The 20,958-nt window shown below is 37.3% G+C and overlaps 1 protein-coding gene across 1 annotated transcript; it reads left to right on the forward strand.

Moving 5' to 3' along the window:
• The first annotated feature begins 206 nt into the window (after positions 1-206).
• On the forward strand, positions 207-16,484 carry LOC144974998 (RIB43A-like with coiled-coils protein 2). The gene is made up of 6 exons (XM_078918618.1): positions 207-420; positions 1,569-1,650; positions 2,000-2,250; positions 9,446-9,658; positions 10,959-11,186; positions 15,286-16,484. Exons 1-6 carry the CDS (start codon positions 304-306, stop codon positions 15,532-15,534), a joined length of 1,140 nt encoding a protein of 379 aa, XP_078774744.1. The 5' UTR covers positions 207-303; the 3' UTR covers positions 15,535-16,484.
• Positions 16,485-20,958: the final 4,474 nt, after the last annotated feature.

The raw sequence follows: 20,958 nt of genomic DNA on the forward strand, positions 1-20,958 counted from the left end.
ATGCTCGACAGAAAATTTAATAAAATGCATTTTTCAAAGATAACTCTCGGAAACGATCATGTCATTAATTGATGTCAAAAATTAATATCACTAAAATGGGAAATAAAGATATATAATTTGATTGTTAAATGATGGAATGTTTTTGACCAATCACATATTCACTTTGTCGTAACTTCGTACCCTAACAACCAGAGTGTAAACTTGACAACAATATTATAAGGCGTGAGAGTGACTGCGAAGCAAGCAGTCTTTTGTGATTCTTATTTATTTTCTTACTTTGTGTCGGTTGTAACGATAATAAAGATGTACAAATTAGATTTACCAGTAGACTATAAAGAGGCTGCGGCTATAGAACGCCGGCGAGCCATGGAAGAGGAGAGAAAAACGAGAATTTTCAATGCAAAAACTCGACAAATCGGGGTTAGTGTGTTGTAACCAACTCCTTTCCAATGTTATAGTAGTTAGTCTATATCTTTATCATAATATCCCTTCCTCCGCCTCCTCCTCCTTTTCTCTCTCTCTCTCTCTCTCTCTCTCTCTCTCTCTCTGTGGATACATATTAATATTAGAAATTTGATATCATGGCCGTCTCTATTTTGTAATTTTGTATTTCTTCATTGCCTTCATCTGACAGTCAGTATCTTTTATGGGGACATTTAATTCTTGTACACATTTGTTATCTTTATTTGATTTACCCTTTAAAAATCGTCGTTTGTAACATTGCTTCTGGATGTTGCATTCTTCTGTACTTTTTTTTTTTATTAAAATTTTTTGGTTTATTTGGTGTAGATCGCCCATCGAGCAACTCTATTCCTACATTGGGGAGGCCTTCCTCGCGTTCCTGGGGCTAAGGGAAAGAACCCAAGTATTCCTTTAACTATCCCTAAAAGAAGAAATAAACGACGTGGCAATTCAGACTCGAGATCTAAATGGGCTTTGCCACCTAATCTAAGACTAAATGGGAATGTGATTCCAAAAACATCGAATATGTCGAATATGGGCATCTCCATATTGAGTCTATGGGCACATAGTAGTTCTATGGGCGTCCATATTATGGACATTACAATAGACTAAATCTACTAACAATTACGTGAATCTTTATGGTAAGCTTAAACTTAAACCACATGTTGAATCTAGTTGTCCTTGCAGAAAGAGAAGAAATGATAGCTGATCGGGGTTTGTATCCCCACACGACGTCACAAACACATACAGGAAGAAACAGTACACAAGACTCACGAACCCACATTGCTTCACAGACATATTATAAAACAGTTCACAACAAAAACACAGTTGGGAATAACAACAAACCAGGACACATTAATATGTTCCCTTCAACAGGATACAGTGATGTGCTCATACTATAAGCTTTCAATGGTGAAGGATATTATGTTAACTCATATGTTTTCCTCTGTCTCTTTTTTCCATGTGCAGAAAATTCAACAGTTAAGACTGTTTGAAAAATTAAATACATACCAGAAAAAAACAACAACAAAAAAAACCCCAAAGGTTATGATGGGATTTGCTTCAACTTATGTTTGAGTTTTATTTTGTCCTCATTATTCCCACAGGTCGACAAACAGGCAATTGATCAACAGATATTTGACAAAAAACAGATGGAGCAGTATGAGGAGAAGAGGCACCAAGCCTTTGGTTTGTAACTTTGAACTTTTTTCGAAAGTTAAAATTGTGAATGTGATGAGTCGTGTGATATAATATACTAAGAATAAATAGATACTGCAATTTAGTTTTTTTATGTGCTCTTTTAATGTAGGGATTCAAACATTAATCAATTCTCATATAAATACATTTATAACTTTAGAATTTATTAGACCTTTATTCTTTATCTATTCTTTTTTTTTTTTTTTTTTGGGGGGGGGGGGGGGGGGGGGGGGGCACAGGGCATATCATGTTTAATTTAATCACATTCAGTTTAAAGTTATTGTTCTTTGGTTTTGAAGATAAATTATGGCTGACACTTTTCCCTCCTATTACACCATAGCTGCTGATGCTGTAAGAAATGATAAGATTGGTTGCATGTTGGAAGAGCGTCAACTTCAGGATTGTCGTGCCTTGCATTCTGCTCTCAATGAATTCAGGGCCCTTCACCAGCAGCCAGCATCTAGACGGGAGTTTGATCTCTATGACCCTGATGGCCTTAAGAAAGACAAACCTGCAAGAGTCCATGATGATGATCCTCGTTGTGGAATCTCTAGTTTACAGAAATTTGATGGTGAAGACCTCAACAACAAGGTTAGAAATGGCAATGAATTAATATTATGACAGTTATGATTTTGTGTATGTGCAACAGAGCTACACATCCAACTTTGTTGCTTGTATCTTTTTCCATGCATTATATAGAAGATGGATTATACAAATGCTGAGTAGTACTTTCCAAAATAATTTATGGCACAAATGATTCAAAGTTATCAATTTACAATAAGGCTCTATTCAGTTGTTGATCTGCTTTACCACATTATGTGACCAATTTGTCAAATCTTGACTTACGGTATTTGATTTATTGCCAATTGCCTCCTAATCTTCGGACTGGGAGACCTTCTTTGATTTGTTGAGTGAGTTCTTTCCACTGGTGACTGTCTACTGTGATGGATCTCAGTCATTGTAAATCCTTTTAGCATCTCAGTTCTTGTGTGTCATTGAGGCGCTTGATATCTTTATTTATCATAGTGTATATGCTTGTTGTGGGCCTTTGTGTTTGTTATGTCCACTTGGTGTAAAGGATAGTGCAATTGCCTTATTTTCTGGAATATTTCTGTCTCTCCTTGAATTATGTCCAAATAGTCTCCATTTTGTTTCCAAATTTGGGTCGATACCAGTGTTTCTTCGAATTTTATGTACAGCGATTCGTTACTTATTTTGGTGGGTAGTGGATATTTAGAATTCTTCTGAGTTGTTTCCTATGGAAGGCATCTAGTTTAACTTCTTCGCTTTTTGTTAGTGGCCATGTTCCACAGTTGTAAATAAGTAATGATTTAACAAGGATCTTGTATAGCTTTATTTTTGGTTTTCTTTTTAGTCTGTTGTTTCTAAGCTTATCTGGCTGTGGACAGATGTTTTCGTCTTTCTATGTCTTCTTATTTCCAATGAATGATCACACCTTTTTTGTCTTTTCCAATCTTGTTCATCTTTGCCAAGTTTCGTAAGGTCGGTTTTATCTGCGTTTACAAAAAGATTGTGTTTCTCTAATGCTTCTTGTATGACTTTTACATTGAGATCTTTTCTAGTGACAAAATCAATATCATTTCCATATGCTATTTCTGATGGAAGGTGGGATTCAAATATCGTTTGAGGGGCAGGCTTAGGATGCATACTTCCATTAGAGCATGCTCCAGGTATACAACGAACAAAACCGGGCTGAGACTATCTCTTTGGGATGTTCCAATATTACTTAAGAATGAATGGTATTTGGGTTTTTGCTCCATTCATTTTGGTGTTTACCTATGCCTCACTGAGTAGGCAGCGCACTAGTCTAATTTCATCATCCAATATTATTGTTTTCAGTATATTTAGAAGGGCATGGCGATCTATTGTGTCAAAGGCCTCTGACATGTCTATCCTGTGATGGTGATATTAATTTTCTTTGATAGAGTTTTCTTGGTCAGCCAATAATGCGTCCACTTAACATCTGTGGTGCTTCTTTCTTGATGAAATTCACTTTGGCTGTGTGATAAGTAGGTTTCTAAGTGCTTTTCTGTGTTTGTCGATTGGTGTTCAGTAGAGTTATTGGTCTTAGGTTCTTTGGAGGTCCTTTGGTCTTTCCAGGTTTCTGTATTGAAATTAATGAGCCTGTGTTTATGTTGAGGGGCTTGTGTTCTCCAAATGTAAGATTAAATATGTCAGCAATGTGTTCTTCGAATGACAGTGGTCCATATTTTAGCAGTTCAGAGCTTTGTTGTTGTTCAAGCTGTTAAATCCCTTTCTTACTTCCCTTGAAGTTATAGGGTTGAGTAATGGATTCACTAAAAGCGTGTATTGGCTCCTGTCTGTGTTTCTAAATTTCTAAATTTCATCTTGTTTTGACTATAAAGAACCGTTAATATCTCATTTGGGTCGATTATATATTTTCCTGACTCGTCTGTTACTTTTAGGTTTTCAAAAGGCCTCTGATTTAACAGCTTTACAGCCTTGACCATTGCTTGGTCATTGCTTGCTTTGTTTACAGCTTCCACTTTTTGACCGAGTTCCAATGTTATTAATATTAATTCGATTCTCCATTTTCTTATTTGATGCAGCATTTTGTTTTGTTGTTTTTTGAGACATAGTTTCTAATCTTCATTCACTGTATTTGAGATTGTTGTTCTGAGTTGTTTATGTTTTGTTGACAGTATTTCCAAATGTTTGTCGTGAATACAGCATACTGTCCTATTTGTTATGACGCCAGCTATGAATTTGGTGGCTTTAGTTATGCTGTTGTTCTAAAAATAAGAGGTGCCTAAATGAGTCAATAAAATGGAGAGAAAGATAAAGGGAGTAAATGTGACTCATAAATAAGGGAACAATACAAAACAAACGACGTTTCGGCCTTTGGTCTTTTTCACGTAAACACAATATATATATATAAAGATTTGGAAAACCCAAAAGTATATTTATATATATATATATATATATATATATATATATAATATATATATATATATATATATATATTATATATATATATATATATATATATATATATATATATATATATATTATATATATATATGTATGTATGTATTAGATTGTCATAATAGTATAGGTAAAAATGTGTGTATATGTGTGTGCCTGTGTGTGTGTGTGTGTGCGTATGTGTGTGGGGCAAGGGAAGAGAGAAAAAGTGAGAGAGAGAGAGAGAGAGAGAGAGAGAGAGAGAGAGAGAGAGAGAGAGAGAGAGAGAGAGAGAGAGAGAGAGAGAGAGAGAGAGAGAGAGAGAGAGAGAGAGAGAAGACGGAGAGAAAGTGGGACGACAAGAGAGGAAGGATGTGTTTCAAAGTTATATTTAAAACATAGGAGAGAGATAAAATCAGAAAAAAACAAACAAAAGAAAACAAACAAACAAAAAACACTCACACACACACACAAAAGACAAAACTATATTATTCTAGAATAAATAGAGAAAACTTAGCTTGGGATCAGTCAAAACAGTCTTTTAGTCAAGTTGGCAAAGAATACAATAGAATGTATTTTGTTACAGTACAAATTGGTGCTGATCAAAATTAAATATAGAAGCAGAGATGCGAATTCCTGATTTAAAAAAAAAAAAAGATAAATAAATAGATAAAATGATGATGATGATGATGATGATGATGATGATGATGATGATGATGATGATGATGATGATGATGATGATGATGATGATAATAATAATAATAATATAATAATAATAATAATAATAATAATAATAATAATAATAATAATAATAATAATAATAATAATAATAATAATATAATAAGATGATAATAATGATAGTAGCAATGATAATAATAATAATAATAATAATAATAATGATAATAATAATAATAATAATAATAATATAATAATAATTATAATAATAATAATAATAATAATAATTATAATAATAATAATAATAATAATAATAATAATAATAATAATAATAATAATAATAATACAGTAATAATAATAATAATAATAATAATAATAATAATATAATAATAATAATAATAATAATAATAATAATAATATGATAATAATGATAATAGCATGATAATAATAATAATAATAATAATAATAATAATAATAATAATAATAATAATATAATAATAATAATAATAATAATAATAATAATAATAATAATAATAATAATAATAATAATAATAATAATATATGATAGGTGGGTTATTACCAAAACGAATGAACCATTTAATTGTAATCAGAATAACCGCACACGTAATAAAAAATTATATACAATTAGGAGAATGATTCATTTTTGAACTATATTTAACGTGGTTCCATTCACTAAAAATAAGAGAAGCTATAGACAAAATACATTGAGCCAAAGCTCAGTGCCAACAGGTGTCAGTCATGTTGACCCCCCTCGTGGATCTTTACCTTGCAGTTGGTGAGGGGGCTTGAGGCACACGGGAGGGCAAAGGTGTAAATCCCGGTCGACCGTCACGAGACCATCCCGGGTATCGAGCCAACGAGCCACATGAGCTGCTCGCCCCGGTGTGTGACTAAATTTGATCCAAACCCGGTGCCCGAATAGCAGCCCTATCCCGGGCGCCACACTATTGTCCTTATGTCGAGTCCCAACCAGTCCCGTCAATGGCGAAGCGGTCTGCCGCCTAGCCAAATAATACCGCGTTCGTGTCGCCCGGGTCGTCGGCACGTCCGAGAAAAAAGCGAACGTCCCATGCATCAATCGATTCGCGGCCTGCCGATTGGAAAATGCGACGGCGGGGATGGCGAACTGACGCGTATATTGTCCCTGAACGTCGAGAGCCAGAGTATGGCAAAAAATGAGCTTTTATCAAAGCTATTGGCCGTTCATTGCGTTGATATCCTCCTTTTACAGGAGACCCACCTTTATTCAGGCGCGCAATCTTCCCGATTCCAGATCCCAGGCTATACGGTGGTCCAACGCGAGGACACTTCGAGGCTCAAAGGAGGGGTTAGCGTTTACGCTAAAGAGCCATCGAAGGTAAGGGTCATTGAGAGCGTAACGGACAGCAATGGGGTGAACCGAATTTCCGTGGAAGTAGGTGGACTGTGTTTGCATAATATTTACAAACCACCTAGAGCGACTTGGACTACACCACCGGTACCGGTGGTCAGCCATCCTTCCATCTGTCTGGGAGACTTTAATAGTCACCATCACGAATGGGGCTACCGAGACTGCAACGAGGCAGGAAGACAACTCCGCTCATGGATGGACTGTAATGATCTACACCTAGTGTACGATCCTACAGCCAAGGGTACCTTCCGGGGTACCCGCCATAAGAAGGAGTACACTCCAGACCTCACCCTCGTAACGAAAAGCGCGAACGGTGAACCGCTGCAGGTGAAGCGGACAGTCCTCGGGGACTTTCCGCATAGCCAGCACAGGCCGGTTCTTGTCACAGCTGGGGTGACAATACCGAGGGTGCAGTCTCTCCCACTTTGCAGATGGAATTTCAGGAAGGCTGACTGGGAGGAATTCAGTTCCTATATCGAGCAGGTCTGCCCTGCCATTCCTCCCAAGTCCAAGAATATAACCAGATTTAGTAGGCTACTGGTTAAGAGCGCTCAACGCTCTATTCCACGGGGCAAGCGGAAATTCTACACCCCTTGCTGGACAGCAGAGTCGGAAGAGCTGTACCGAGAGTACCAGCAGACCCAGTCTCAGGACACAGCCGATAGACTACTTCAGTCTCTGGCAGAGGGAAGGAAGCAACGGTGGCAGGAGACCGTGGAAAGTCTCGACTTTACACACTCCAGCCGCCACGCTTGGCGTTTGATAAAGAAATTGGACCCCGATCGGAATTTCGCGAAGGCTGCACCGGAATGCGAGGCAGACACAATTGCCAAGAATATTAAGAACCGTAGTAAGCGGGTCCCTAATCAGGCTTTTGAGCGCGGTGTCCGCAAGGCGTACCGAACGATTTTGGACTCGCTACCTGCGGAGGAGTCGGACTGGACGGCCCCGTTCAGTCCCCGAGAAGTGGGTGCAGCCATTAGCGAAGTAAAGAACGGCAAAGCAGCAGGGATAGATGGTGTATATCCCGATATGGTGACGCATCTGGGCCCCAGGGCACGGGCCTGGCTAGCAGAGGCAATGTCGGACGTCCTTGCAAAAGGAAAGCTTCCACAAGTGTGGAAGCACGCGAAGATAGTTGCCATCCTGAAGCCAGGGAAGCCGGCGAAGGAGGCAGACAGTTACAGACCCATATCGCTGCTGAGCTGTCTTTACAAATTGTTGGAGCGTGTTCTATTAAACCGATGGGGGCCGGTCCTAGACGCTGCCCTGCCACCAGAGCAGGCAGGCTTCAGGGAAGGGAGGTGCACCACGGAGCAGGTCATTGCCCTTACAGAGCATATTGAGCACGGGTTCGAGAGAAAACAGCAAACAGGTGCTGTGTTTATAGACCTATCAGCGGCGTACGATACGGTCTGGTGCGATGGGTTAATGCTCAAACTTGCAAAAATCATAAGGTGCAAAAAGACCTTGAAGTTGTTCTCTTCGATCTTAGGGGAAAGGCAATTCCACGTCGCGCTGGGAGACGTCACGAGCAAAGTAAGGAAATTGAAGAATGGGGTCCCTCAGGGGTCGGTACTTGCGCCAATGTTGTTTAACGTTTACATTAGCGATATGCCGAACACTTCCTCCCTGAGGCTGGGATACGCAGACGACTGGGCACTCGTTACTCAGAGTAAAGTGTGGACCCGTCTCGAGAGCGTACTCAGCGAGGACGTCACCAGACTCAAATCCTACTTTGACAAGTGGTACCTGAAGATGAACACTTCAAAAACCGTGGCCACTGCATTTCACTTATGCAGTGGTTGGCACACCGTAAACTGAATGTCCTAGTCGGGGACCAGCCACTCCCATATGAGCCGCGTCCAAAATATTTAGGGGTGACGTTGGATCGCAGCCTTACCTATCGGGCTCATCTCGAAGGGGTTGCCCGGAAGATAGAGAAGCGGAATAGTCTTCTGAGGAAGCTGGCGGGATCGACTTGGGGCGCTAGCCAAGCGCTCCTGAGAACATCCGCCCTGGCACTATGCTATTCCACCGCGGAGTATTGCGCTCCAGTGTGGGGTAGAAGCAGAAACGTTGAGAAGGTGGATGTAAAACTTCGCAAGTCGATGCACATAGTGTCGGGAACGCTAGCAACAACCCTAGAGAATGGGGCCCGGTAATGGCAGCGATCCAGCCCCCCGATGTCCGGAGAGAGACCATTACGGGAAACTGGCTGAGTAAGATCAAAGAGAGAGGGAATGGGGATACCCCTCTCATGCGCATAATGAACGGTGCCCCCGTTTCGAGCCGAAATAAGTCCCGGCAACCCTTGTACGCAGAATCCCTGACTACGGACAGAGCTGCACATACGAGATGGAAGTCGGTTTGGACGAATTCAATCCCTCGTGGGGGCGGGGACCTACACTCCTCTAAGCTTGGTGAGAAGTTGCCAGGCTTTGATACCAGTAAGAGGAGACACTGGGTAGCTGCGAATCGGCTTCGGTCGAGGAGCTGCCTAACGGCCGGTGCGTTACATCAGTGGGGTCTAACTTCCTGTCCTTTATGTCCACGCTGTGGACAAGAACCCGAAACGGCAGAGCATCTAGTCGAAAGGTGTGTTGTGACGATGCTACCAGGCGGGTTCGCGACGGTGCACGAATGCGGACCGGACTTTGCTGATTGGGTCGATCGTCATAACATAATAGTGTGAACCATAAGAAGCTGCTGTCATGTTGACCAGTATCATGAAAAACATTCAATTTGTTTCAGGCTAGATCAGAGTTCCAAAAAGAGCAGGCACGAAAATGGAATGAGGCCCAAATGCGTGAGAAAGCACAGGCTGAGCAGAACCAGAGAGCTGCTGACCGACTGTATGAGTTAAAACAACGAGAGCTTGATGAAAGAGCTTGTGATTTGCAGAAAGCTGAAGAGGATTGCAGACGAGCCATCAATATGGCTACTTCATCCTACAACCAAGCTCTTGTAAGTTAATTCAGTTGATAATTGCTTATTCAATTTCTTAATGAATTGGATTTTAAGGGAAAAAAAATATTCATTATATTCGGCTTTATGGTCTTGTGGTATGACAGTCATCTTCGGAACAGTAGAATCCGAGTTCGTTCAGTTCTGATAAGTGTAAAGTTTAGTCCTTGGAAAAGGTCCTTTACTCACATGTTCTCATCATATTCAGGTGAAAAATGAGTACCTGGCCGATAACAGCATAATTTCTGTTGATAAAAATTGTAATATCACCTTACAGGCTTCATATCTCGTCTTACATGTTAAGTGTTGCTGTTGGCTAGAGACTCCCATGGATACTTTGAAAACATTAGTGAATATTGTCTTATATAAATGCTCAACTTTTTTTTTGGTTTTTTTTTTGGGGGGGGGGGGGGGGGGGGGGTTGTTGTTTAATATGATAAATACCATGTGGAATTCAAGTAAAATTTCAGCTAAGATACATTTTAAGTGCCCTTGACAGCTTGTATTGCTAACCCATCTTAATTGATTGCTTTTATTTTTAGAATTTCAATTATGATTTTTTAAAAAGGTGAACAATTTGTCTTTAAAGATTATGTTATGTGTAGGATTCGAGTTATTTTCCAATTCACATTATATTTCTCTTTGTTCTCTGCTATTGGTTACTTAGTTACTCCAAATTCTTACTAGTGACTGATTACCATGTTTCACAATGTTTCACATGTTGTTCCACTTTCGTGTTGTTTTTTTTTCACTTATTCTACTTCAAAAATCATTGTGTTTATCCTGCCTTAGTTGTGTTTCTCAATAAGAATGCGTTATCTTTGAACGAGTAGCTGGTATATGTTATTTAAAGCTCCCTGGATTCCTGGAACAATTTGATCGATGGACTTTCTCTCTTACTTAAATGGTGCCAATCAAGCATGTATTGGGCTGATATTTTTTAATGGGGTTGGAACGTGTAGTTATTTGCTGGTTTGATAACCCAAATTTTTATGGGCTCATTGTTGTAATGGAAATACTCTCAAACTAATGCTAAATACTGTTCATTACCACAATGTTAAATCAAGCCCAAAATTACTTTTGATTAACAGACCTGCATATATGTGCACATTGGTATACAACAACCTCTGCTTATTATGCAAAATTGGACATGATGAAAAATCCTTTCGGAAAAAGTTTATTGGTGACAAAAGAAGGACAAATGCTGAGAATGTTAGATAAATGCTAACTTAATTTGTTTCCTGACAGTTCTGAACGATTTTCTAATATATTTTTCTCATCATACATTCTTCTACTTCAGGACAATGAACAGAAGGAGAGGGCTCGTCTAAAACAGCAACAAGATAATGATGACAAAATGACAGAGATCTCAAACAATGTTTTTGGTGATATTTTAACTGAGAACCCAGCTGTGGCACAGAGTGCATTTGGCCCACATAGAGTCATCACTGACCGTTGGAAGGGCATGTCCCCACAAGAAATTGAGGACATCAGAAAACAACAAGAGAGACAGAGGGCTGAGAATGAGGTATATAATGATGACAATGATATTTGCTTCCTTGAATTTTCACACCTCCTTCATCGTGCAAAAACTTCCTCCGCCTTTTCCTCCTCCTCCTCCTGCTCCTCCTCCTCATACTAATCCTTCTTCTTCTCCAACTCCTCCTGCTCCTCCCCCTCCTCTTCCTCCTTCTCCTCCTCCTCCTTTGCCTCCTCGTCCTCGTCCGCCTTCTCCTCCTCCTTCTTCTTCTTCTTCTTCTTCTTCTTCTTCTTCTTCTTCTTCTTCTTCTTCTTCTTCTTCTTCTTCTTCTTCTTCTTCTTCTTCTTCTTCTTTTATTATACAGGTTTATTTTAGGTGTGAACAAAGCGAGATAAAATAAAATTTTATAATGATATCAAACTCATAACAATCATTTGCGCTGTTGATCGTTAAACCATAGACAAGTTTAGACATAAAAATTGTAAGAAGACCATAAAAAGTTAGGTTTTGTTAACCCTTTCAGCGCCATTGGCCGCACTGTGCGGCCAGAGCAGAATCTGTTCAACTGGCCGATGGCTGCACAGTGCAGCCGGTCTTGAAAGGCAAAAATAATAATGTAATCCAATCCTACTTTCTACAAAAGTACTTTAAATTGAACCAATGGTATCATTTCTTTCATCAGAACATTCAATTGGCCCTATGGGTGTATTTTAATTGAGATTTTGCACCAAATTTGAATGTCGCTTTGCCTTAGTTTGTCGTTCTCATGCTACCACAATCAGGTGTCAGACATTTTGTGATGGAAATGCAAATATAGCCTCAGCGCTCAAAGAGTTAAGTGAAGTATTTAAATAATGTCTTCGTACACCAAATATATTTTTTGGCTTAAAAGATAAACAAGAGAATATCAATATCATACAAACAGCAGCTCATATGCACACATTGCAAGAGGATCTAGGCAAACTCGCATCGTGGAGTGATAGGTGGTTGCTAAGATTTCACCCTGATAAGTGCAAACATATGCACATTGGAAACCTAAATCCAGATGAAAGCTTCAGATATAATCTAATGGGAAATGAACTTGAGTTGGTGGATGAAGAAAAAGATATTGGAGTTATCATCGATAATGAACTAAGCTTTGAAAAGCACATCAACGAGAAAGTGAAAAAGGCAACTGCAATGTTTGCAACAATTCGCCGAATATTTCAATACCTAAATGAAGATACTTTCATTCCACTGTACAAAGCACTAGTGTGAACACACTTGGAATATGCCAAATCAGTCTGGGCACCATTCAAAAGTAAACACATCGAGCTTATAGAAGGCGTCCAAAGAAGAGCTACCAAGCAGCTCCCGAGTATGAAAGGGATGACATACGAAGAGAGATTAAGAAAACTGAAATTACCGACATAAAGTTATAGAAGAATAAGAGGTGACATGATAGAAGTGTACAAAATGTTAAATGGAAAGTATGACCAAAAAGCTGGTAATCTACTTAAACTCTGGCTCGAGCACTCCCTGAGGACAGGAACAAGGGGCACTTCTAAGAAACTTTTCACACAAAGGGCCAGACTAGATGTGTGCAAGCATAGTTTCGGTGTTAGAGTGGTTCAAGTGTGGAACAGTCTACCAGAGAAAGTTGTCAGTGCTGATTCACTTAACACATTCAAGAACAGACTGCATAGCTATTGATAAAAACCAAGAAATCTACTATGATTACAAGGCTAGCATCACATTCTATCTTCACGGTAATCTGCAACCGGAAGAAACAAAGATGACACCTGAGTCCAGCGAAGAGGATCATTGAGAACCTGTGCTGGAAATCATCTCTAAGTATCTCTCTAAGAAGAGAATGCAGATTATAGTGCAATTTATTTCTTGAACAGTTAAGTCACCAAAGCCAAAGTTACACGTTTGTAAAGTTGATAATATCCATTCTTCACGAACCTACCAGTGCAAGTAGGTTAAGTATAGCGGAATAGTGTTATCAAATATCAATAGTAAATGATCATTGAATCCAAAATAGTTTGTTAAGAGAGTTGCTTTTTAATACTCTTAACACATTGCAAAGCATAGTGACATGACTGACTTAATAATGCTTTCGACCGGCAACAATGTTGTCAGATATTGCAGTTTTGGTTGTAGTGAAAATTCAATTGTTTATTTAATTATAAATAAACAATGTTACTGATGCACGGTTTCTAGGGTCTATCACATAATCCACCGAGCATAATAAAGATTATTGTTAAATATAATCTTTTACTTCCTTTTTAAAACCATCCCTCATGTTAGTGTCAGTCATTATGATGTGATGCTTGTCTTTGAAAAGCGTTTTACATTTGACATTCTTTCCATATATTACTTTAACACCTTATTTCTGATTGCTTTACATAGAAAAATAGTAGTCATTAAGAACCACTAGGTCCATGAGGCGGAGTTTATCCTTGTTTCTATAGTATTACAGTAGAAATCACTAGTGACCCTCTGGATCGGACACTAGTCTATTGGTGGTGTAGGGTTTGAGGGTTTGGGCCAGAAATAATCTCCACATCACCGATAATGCATATAGTATAGCAATATGTCAACAGGACAACGAGTGGAAATATCTTTGTGGAATTCGACTTTAATAACTTGGATAAAGACAGAGTAAATACCGAGACATACGAGCAAGAATAACTCAAGCCAAACAGGCCTTCATGGACCTGGGAAACATTTTGAAAAACAAACAGATGTCGTTCGGGATTAGATTCCGAGTCTTGAAGTGCTACGTGTGGCCAATCTTGTTATACGGATGCGAAAGCTGGACTACAAATGCAGAAACACAAAAGAACATTGAAGCTTTTGAAATGTGGTGCTTGAGAAGGATGCAGAGAATATCGTATACTGCACACAAAATGAATGAAGAAGTGCTAAAACAAACATACCAACAAAGGAAACTAATGCCCTTAATAGTGGATCGACAACTATCCTTTTTCGGACACATAGTAAGGAAAGATAAGAATGAATACCTGGCAAGTTGTGGAAAAATACCTGGTAAACGCGCCGGGGGAGACAAAGAAAAACACTCATAGACCAACTGAAGGGCTTCACCAACCTAACAATCCAAGAGCTGTTTGAAAAAGCAAGAGACAGGGAGGAATGGAGAGAGATAATTCATGCAGTATCCGAAGCCTGGACCAGGCATGGAACCTAGAAGAAGAAGAAGAAAGACAGAGTATGATAAAATAGAACATGTTAACTATCACATAAAGTAAAAAAATCAAATCTGTACAGTGACATTTTAATGCAATTAATATTTTATTCAATGTACTTTTCGTAAAATACAAAATTTTAGGTGCGTTTTTATTTCATACCGTAATAATTTATTTCTGGATGAAATTTCTTCATTTAAAAGCAATTTAAAAGAAGAAAGATGGATATTTAAGTAAAATGAAGAAAAACTGACTCATAATTTGAAAATTTAGTCACAGAATAATCTTAAAATGCATGTTTTATGCATAATGTTTCTACTCAGTGATCTCCCCTTACTCAATCACCTGCAGCGGATTACTCAGTGACAGTTTTATCTCCTGTAATCAGCTAGCGGTACCGTCGTTCAGGCTAGATCACAGAAACGGGGCTTTTTGCTAAGTGTTCAGTTTCAGCACAATTTCCGGTGCCATGCAGGGGATACAGATAAATTCTATTGTTCACACATCTGTGATGAATGGTATGACCTCACACCCAGTTGACCGTCCCGTTAGACTAATTTGCATTGATGTGAATGATTGAAGACAACTAAAAAGCTCTTTTATGGGAACAGCCATCGTCAAATTTCGTCCCAATTAAGTGGCTGGGAATTGGAAAGGGTATGACTTTTTACATAGAAAAAATTCCATTCCCAAGGAATTGTCCCAATAAAGCAGAGTCCCCAATACCACCTTGGACTGTAATTCCATTGGAGGAGCATGGCACAACATTAACGTTCTTATCTCATTGCTCAGAGGCACTAGGATTGCATTTAATTTAATTGTTATAACAACTGCTCAAAGTGGTGCTTATCACTCAATGAAATATTCCACATAATAAGGACGATGAAAGTTATTTTTTAAATAAGTTTTTTGATTAGAAATTATATTACTTAATCGTCTCTTATTTCTGATTGCAGCGATTGCGCCAGGAAGAGGAACTTAGAAATCGTGAGTTTGAGAGACAAGCATCAGCAAATGCCAGAGCAGCATTGATGATAGAGCGTGAGTTGGAACGCAAGCGTAAGGAGATTGAAAGACAGCAAGCTGATGAAAACAGGCGCTTGGCCCATGAACAGAAGGCACACCAGGATTTCCTAGATAAAGAATTATACACTAATCCTCCCACTGCTTCCTACTTCATGCAATTCAACACATCGACCAGATAGATTACAGGTCTTCACAAATTTTGATAAATTATGCTCTCTGATTGTTTGTTATTCTTTTTTCCAATCACATTATCTACTTAGGTATTTATATTTGGTTCAAGATGAAAATTCAAACACAAATTATTGTATTCAAATCCTTAATTTGTTTGTAATGGATAATGTGTGTGTATGGGAGGGGGGGGGGGGGTAGTAAAATATGCTGTTTTTAATTTGCAGATCATCAGTTTGTGTCGCCTGTGGTATAAACATCCTGTCTCAATTTGTTGAATATGTAGGATGTTCATGAATCACTGCCTCTTTTGTACCATTCAAATAACGTAAGACACAATTATCACATATATAAATCAATGTTTTAAGTTTTTAACCAATTTTCAATTGTCTTTCTAAATGATGACAGCTTAAACAATATGTCTGAAATGGCTCTACTTTAAGAACAAGAGCCGAATAGGAATTTTCTGTAAGAATATGCTTTTTCAGCAGATTGTAAAAACTCAATTGTTCATAAAGGTAATCCTCCAGTTAATCTGTTACAATGAATAAGGTTATTGATAGACATGGATAAATTATTCATAAAACCGCTTGTGGAGTACCAAAATTGTAGAATTGTTTATTCTGCCAGATGTCGACAAAGCTAAAAGTGTTCAGTTCATTTACAACACTCAAAGCCTTTTCTTTCCTTTACATTATAAAAAACCAGGTGACAAAAAAAAGAGAAAATACCGCAAATAGAAAGGAAGCCACAAAGGAAGCCTTACTTATGACTTTTTAGACAGTGTCAGTGTCAACTGGTTAATCTCTTATATATAGGTATCTGTAATTGTTTTCTTTAGACAATCCAAGATTCGAAAATGACAGGATTTTTTCATAGTGAATTTACAGCGTTTATTCTGTATTGTATAAAGTATATGCAATTATATAATTTTATTAAATGCCTTGGTTTTCTAATTATATTCTTATGAGTTCAGATTTATTCCTCTCAACAAACACAACATAGCAATGATGCCCTGTGATTGTTTTCTTTTAATATATCAATGCCCCCAAAACAGAGCATGTAGGTTTGTTTGTAACAACTATAGGCTGACTGAACGCGTCAGTGAGATGCGCAAGAGCCTAAACTGGTCGCCATTACATAAACGACGCACAATCCATAAATCCAAAGTCCTCTTTAAGGCCCATCAGTCCAATTAAAAGCCTTATTCCAAATTAAAGAAAACAGCACTCATATCAGGTCCCTCAGTCATTAATTATTGCTCATCTCAATTCGTTTTTTTTTTTTTCCAAAACACCATCTGAATATTGAATTTTCTGCCCAAAAATAGAAAAAATATATTTAATGGTCATATTGAATTTGACAGAGGAATCTAAAATCAAAATGAAGGCTTAGGCACAACCATTTGTTCTCACCACGCTCAATGTCACGATTATCTTCGATGCACAGAGTTGCGACTTAATGACAAGACAAGACAAAAAGATATCGAACTGCAGTCCGACCTGCCATAACTGAACCCTCTTGCAGACAGATGGTCTTCTTCAAATGTCTTATTGCTTATTGTAAAGGCAATTTCCGACTTAGACGAAAGATTCTATATAAATCTACTATCATGATGATTATGACAACAATAATAATAATAATAATAATAATAATAATAATAATAATAATAATAATAATAATAATAATAATAATGATGATGATGATGATGATGATGATGATGATGATGATGATGATGACGACGACGACGACGACGATAATAAATAATAATAATAATAATAATAATAATAATAATAATAATAATAATAATAATAATAATAATAATAATAAATATATACTACTACTACTACTACTACTACTACTACTACTACTACTACTACTACTACTACTACTACTACTACTACTACTACTACCTACTACTACTACTACTACTACTACTACTACTACTACTACTACTACTACTACTACTACTACTACTACTAATAATAATCATAATAATAATCATAATAATAATAGTAGTAGTAGGTAGTAGTAGTAGTAGTAGTAGTAAGAGTAGTAGTAGTAGTAGTAGTAGTAGTAGTAGTAGTAGTAGTAGTAGTAGTAGTAGTAGTAGTAGTAGTAGTAGTAGTAGTAGTAGTAGTAGTAGTAGTAGTAGTAGTAGTAGTAGTAGTAGTAGTATTAGTAGTAGTAGTAGTTGTTGTTGTTGTTGTTGTTGTAGGAGTAGTAGCGTATGGCTACACCTCCAAATTCATTTCGTCAACCCAGCTTCGGAAGTCTTCCTCCGCCCCAAGAACTGTTTAATATCCACCTGTAAGTTAAGTTTAGTTACTGGACAGTGGAGGACGATGTGATAATAATAATAATATAATAATAATAATAATAATAATAATAATAATAATATAATGATAATGATAATAATAATAATAATAATAATAATAATAATAATAATAATAATAATAATAATAATAATAATAATAATAATAATAATAATAAGAATAATAAGAATAATAATACTTACTTAATCCTCTTCGGGCCTTGAGGCACATAGGGCATCCACCAGACATCTCCATTTTTTGCGATCGGCGCCATGTTTCTTTGGATCTTCCCCGCTTTCTCTTCCCATCTGCTGTCCAGTACAAGGCTGTCTTGGGAAGTGACCTTTTTTCCATTCTGGCCACATGGCCCAGCCAACGCCATCTTCTTCTTTTTATTTGGCTTTCAATGCTAGTGCAGTCAGCTTTCTTTAATAGGTCCACTGTTTTTATTTTTGTAGGCCAAAATAAATTAAAAATTCTTTTAAAACACTTATTCTGAAAGGCTTCTAGTATCTGTATTTATCAACCGATTGCCATAATATTTTGGCCAGAGGTAGAAAAAAGGAAAATAAAGAGACTCTAGAAGCCCGATTTTTAATTTTTTAATTAGAAACTTTAAAAATTAAGTTCAAAGTTATTACTCGATTATTCCCCTTGAAAAAAGTTACATAATTTGAAATTACTCATAATTTTTTTTTTTTTTTCAAAAATCCGGCTCATAGAGGACCTGCGTATTTGTATGAGAACTCATTTGTAGAAAGTTTGAAGAAGATTGGTTGAAAACTGAGGGAGGAGATAGGTTTTTAGTGACGAAAATTGCAGTTTTGAGAAAAACGCATTTAAAAGTCAAAGTAAACGAGTTTAGGGAAAAACTCTCCTCTCGCTCTCTGATTAGATTGTGACCACATGACATAATTAAGAACAAAGTGATTGGTTGTTGAAGATAGAGGAGAGTTTTTTTTCTTTTAATTGGTATGTTTTTGCCTTTACTTAGTTATAAAGACTATTTGATATTCTTTCATGAAATCAGTCAACTGAAACTAAAAATGGGCAGGATTTAACCATACCATGGGTCACAAAATACGTTTTTTTGAGTCGAAAAAAATGAAGATGAAGTTCTCATGCAATTTTTTATGCAGACAAATGGTCACATAACAACATCCCACCAAAATCTAATTTTTAGCAAACTGGGTCAAAATTCATCATTTTTAATGTCGCTCCCCCCCCCCCCCCCCCCCCCCCCCCTTAGGGAGGATGTTATTTTCAGCATTCACTTCCATAAAGCAGTACACTTAAAACATTTCTCTTGTATATTTTCAGCTTTGTCTTTCTCATTATTTGCTTTGATTTCCAAAAGTTTTTCAGCATGCCGAAAGCCTGGTTTGCCTTTTGAATTCTGTGCTTGAGATCGTGTTCTGCATTTCCGTCGTCTGTTATTTTGGATCCGTGGTAGGAGAACTCTGTTACCTCTTCAATTATATGTTCATCTATCCTAATTTCACTGTCATGTTTTGGATTCACCCTAATGTACACAGTCTTATCGAAATTTATTTTCAGTCCAATTTTCGAGGCGTTTTTGTGTAGTACGTTTAGTTTCTCTGAGGCGTCTCTGTGTGTACTGGAAACTAACGCGATATCATCTGCGTAGTCAATATCTTCCAGAAAGGATGTCAGTGTCCAGCGAATGCCTCTCCTCTTACTATCAATTGTATTTTTCATGAGCCAGTCTAGAGCCAGGATAAACAGAAGCGGGGAGAGTATGCAGCCTTGTTTTACACCAATTGTTACATTAAAGCTGTCTGTTAAATTGTTACCACAGATCACTTGGCATTGGTAGTTGCTGTACATTGCTTTTATTAAGTTGACTATCTTCATCGGTATACCATAATGGCGGAGTATTTTCCACAGGGACTCTCTGTGTAAGCTGTCAAAGGCTTTTTCAAAATCGACAAAAATGGTGTACAGGGGGCTGTTCCATTCAATGCTTTGCTCCAGGATTTGTCTTAGGGTAAATATGTGGTCACTACATGACTTCCCTTTTCTGAACCCTGCCTGCTCTTTTCTAAGAATGTTTTCAATGTAAGGTGAGATTCTTTTCAGAAGGATTCTATTTTTTAAAATAATAATAATAATAATAATAATAATAATAATAATAATAATAATAATAATAATAATAATAATAATAATAATAATAATAATAATAATAATAATAATAATAATATTAATAATAATAATAATAATAATAATAATAATGATAATAATGATGATGATGATGATGATGATGATGATGATGATGATGATGATGATAATGTTAATATTTCTGAAATAAATAACAATAATGATGAAGATGATAATAAAAGCAATGGTATTTACGATGATGATAATGATGCTGATCATGATGATGATGATGATGATGATGATGATGGTGATGATGATGATGGTGATGATAATAATAATAGCAACAATGGTTTTCCGTGGAACAGTTTATATTTTTTTTAACCCAGACAAATTACATTCCCCCTATGTGACCCACCTGTTAACCCAGTTGAAAAGAAAAATGAGTTTAAAGCAATTTCAATAAGAATGTGGATAATTAAACTGATGTGGAAAAAGATAGATAATAATAATAATAGATCTTTATTGTCCATATTCTCTCTCCCCCCCCCCTCTCTCTCTCTCTCTCTCTCTCTCTCTCTCTCTCTCTCTCTCTCTCTCTCTCTCTCTTATTGCCTTATTGGGGGCATTCATTTTAAATCAGATTCTATAGGTTAAGCCCATCGTGTACATCCCTGATTACTGCCATATCAAGATCTCGAAGTCGAGTCTGTCGGAGAGGATCTTTTGTTTTGAAAACTTTCCATAAACATATCACATTATCAATGAATATAGCCGTATCTTTCCACGACTGTGTCGAAGCTGATGAAGTCTTGAGGGCTGCACTTGGTTTGTTTTTTTCTGAAAAGACAACAAGAACAAGAGAAACTTTCTGCTTTTCGATGTTAGAAGGCCTAAGACAAACATTATTTAATTTAGACATGCGCAATGAAAATTCAGATGTTTCATGATCATATAGTGCGATCGAATACGACCATTTAGCCATCTTCTTGTCTGTGGGGTCAG

Source organism: Berghia stephanieae, chromosome 6 (assembly GCF_034508935.2).
Source record: "Berghia stephanieae isolate SIO BIC M18660-M18661 chromosome 6, UCSD_Bste_1.3, whole genome shotgun sequence".
NCBI lineage: Eukaryota > Metazoa > Mollusca > Gastropoda > Nudibranchia > Aeolidiidae > Berghia > Berghia stephanieae.

Bases quoted from the DNA above. Each gene is read 5' to 3' on its own strand.
- LOC144974998 (XM_078918618.1), top strand. From the start codon at position 304: ATGTACAAATTAGATTTACCAGTAGACTATAAAGAGGCTGCGGCTATA. The intron at 421-1,568 runs GTTAGTGTGTTG...TTATTCCCACAG, and splicing joins CAAAAACTCGACAAATCGGG to GTCGACAAACAGGCAATTGA. The intron at 11,187-15,285 runs GTATATAATGAT...TTCTGATTGCAG, and splicing joins GACAGAGGGCTGAGAATGAG to CGATTGCGCCAGGAAGAGGA.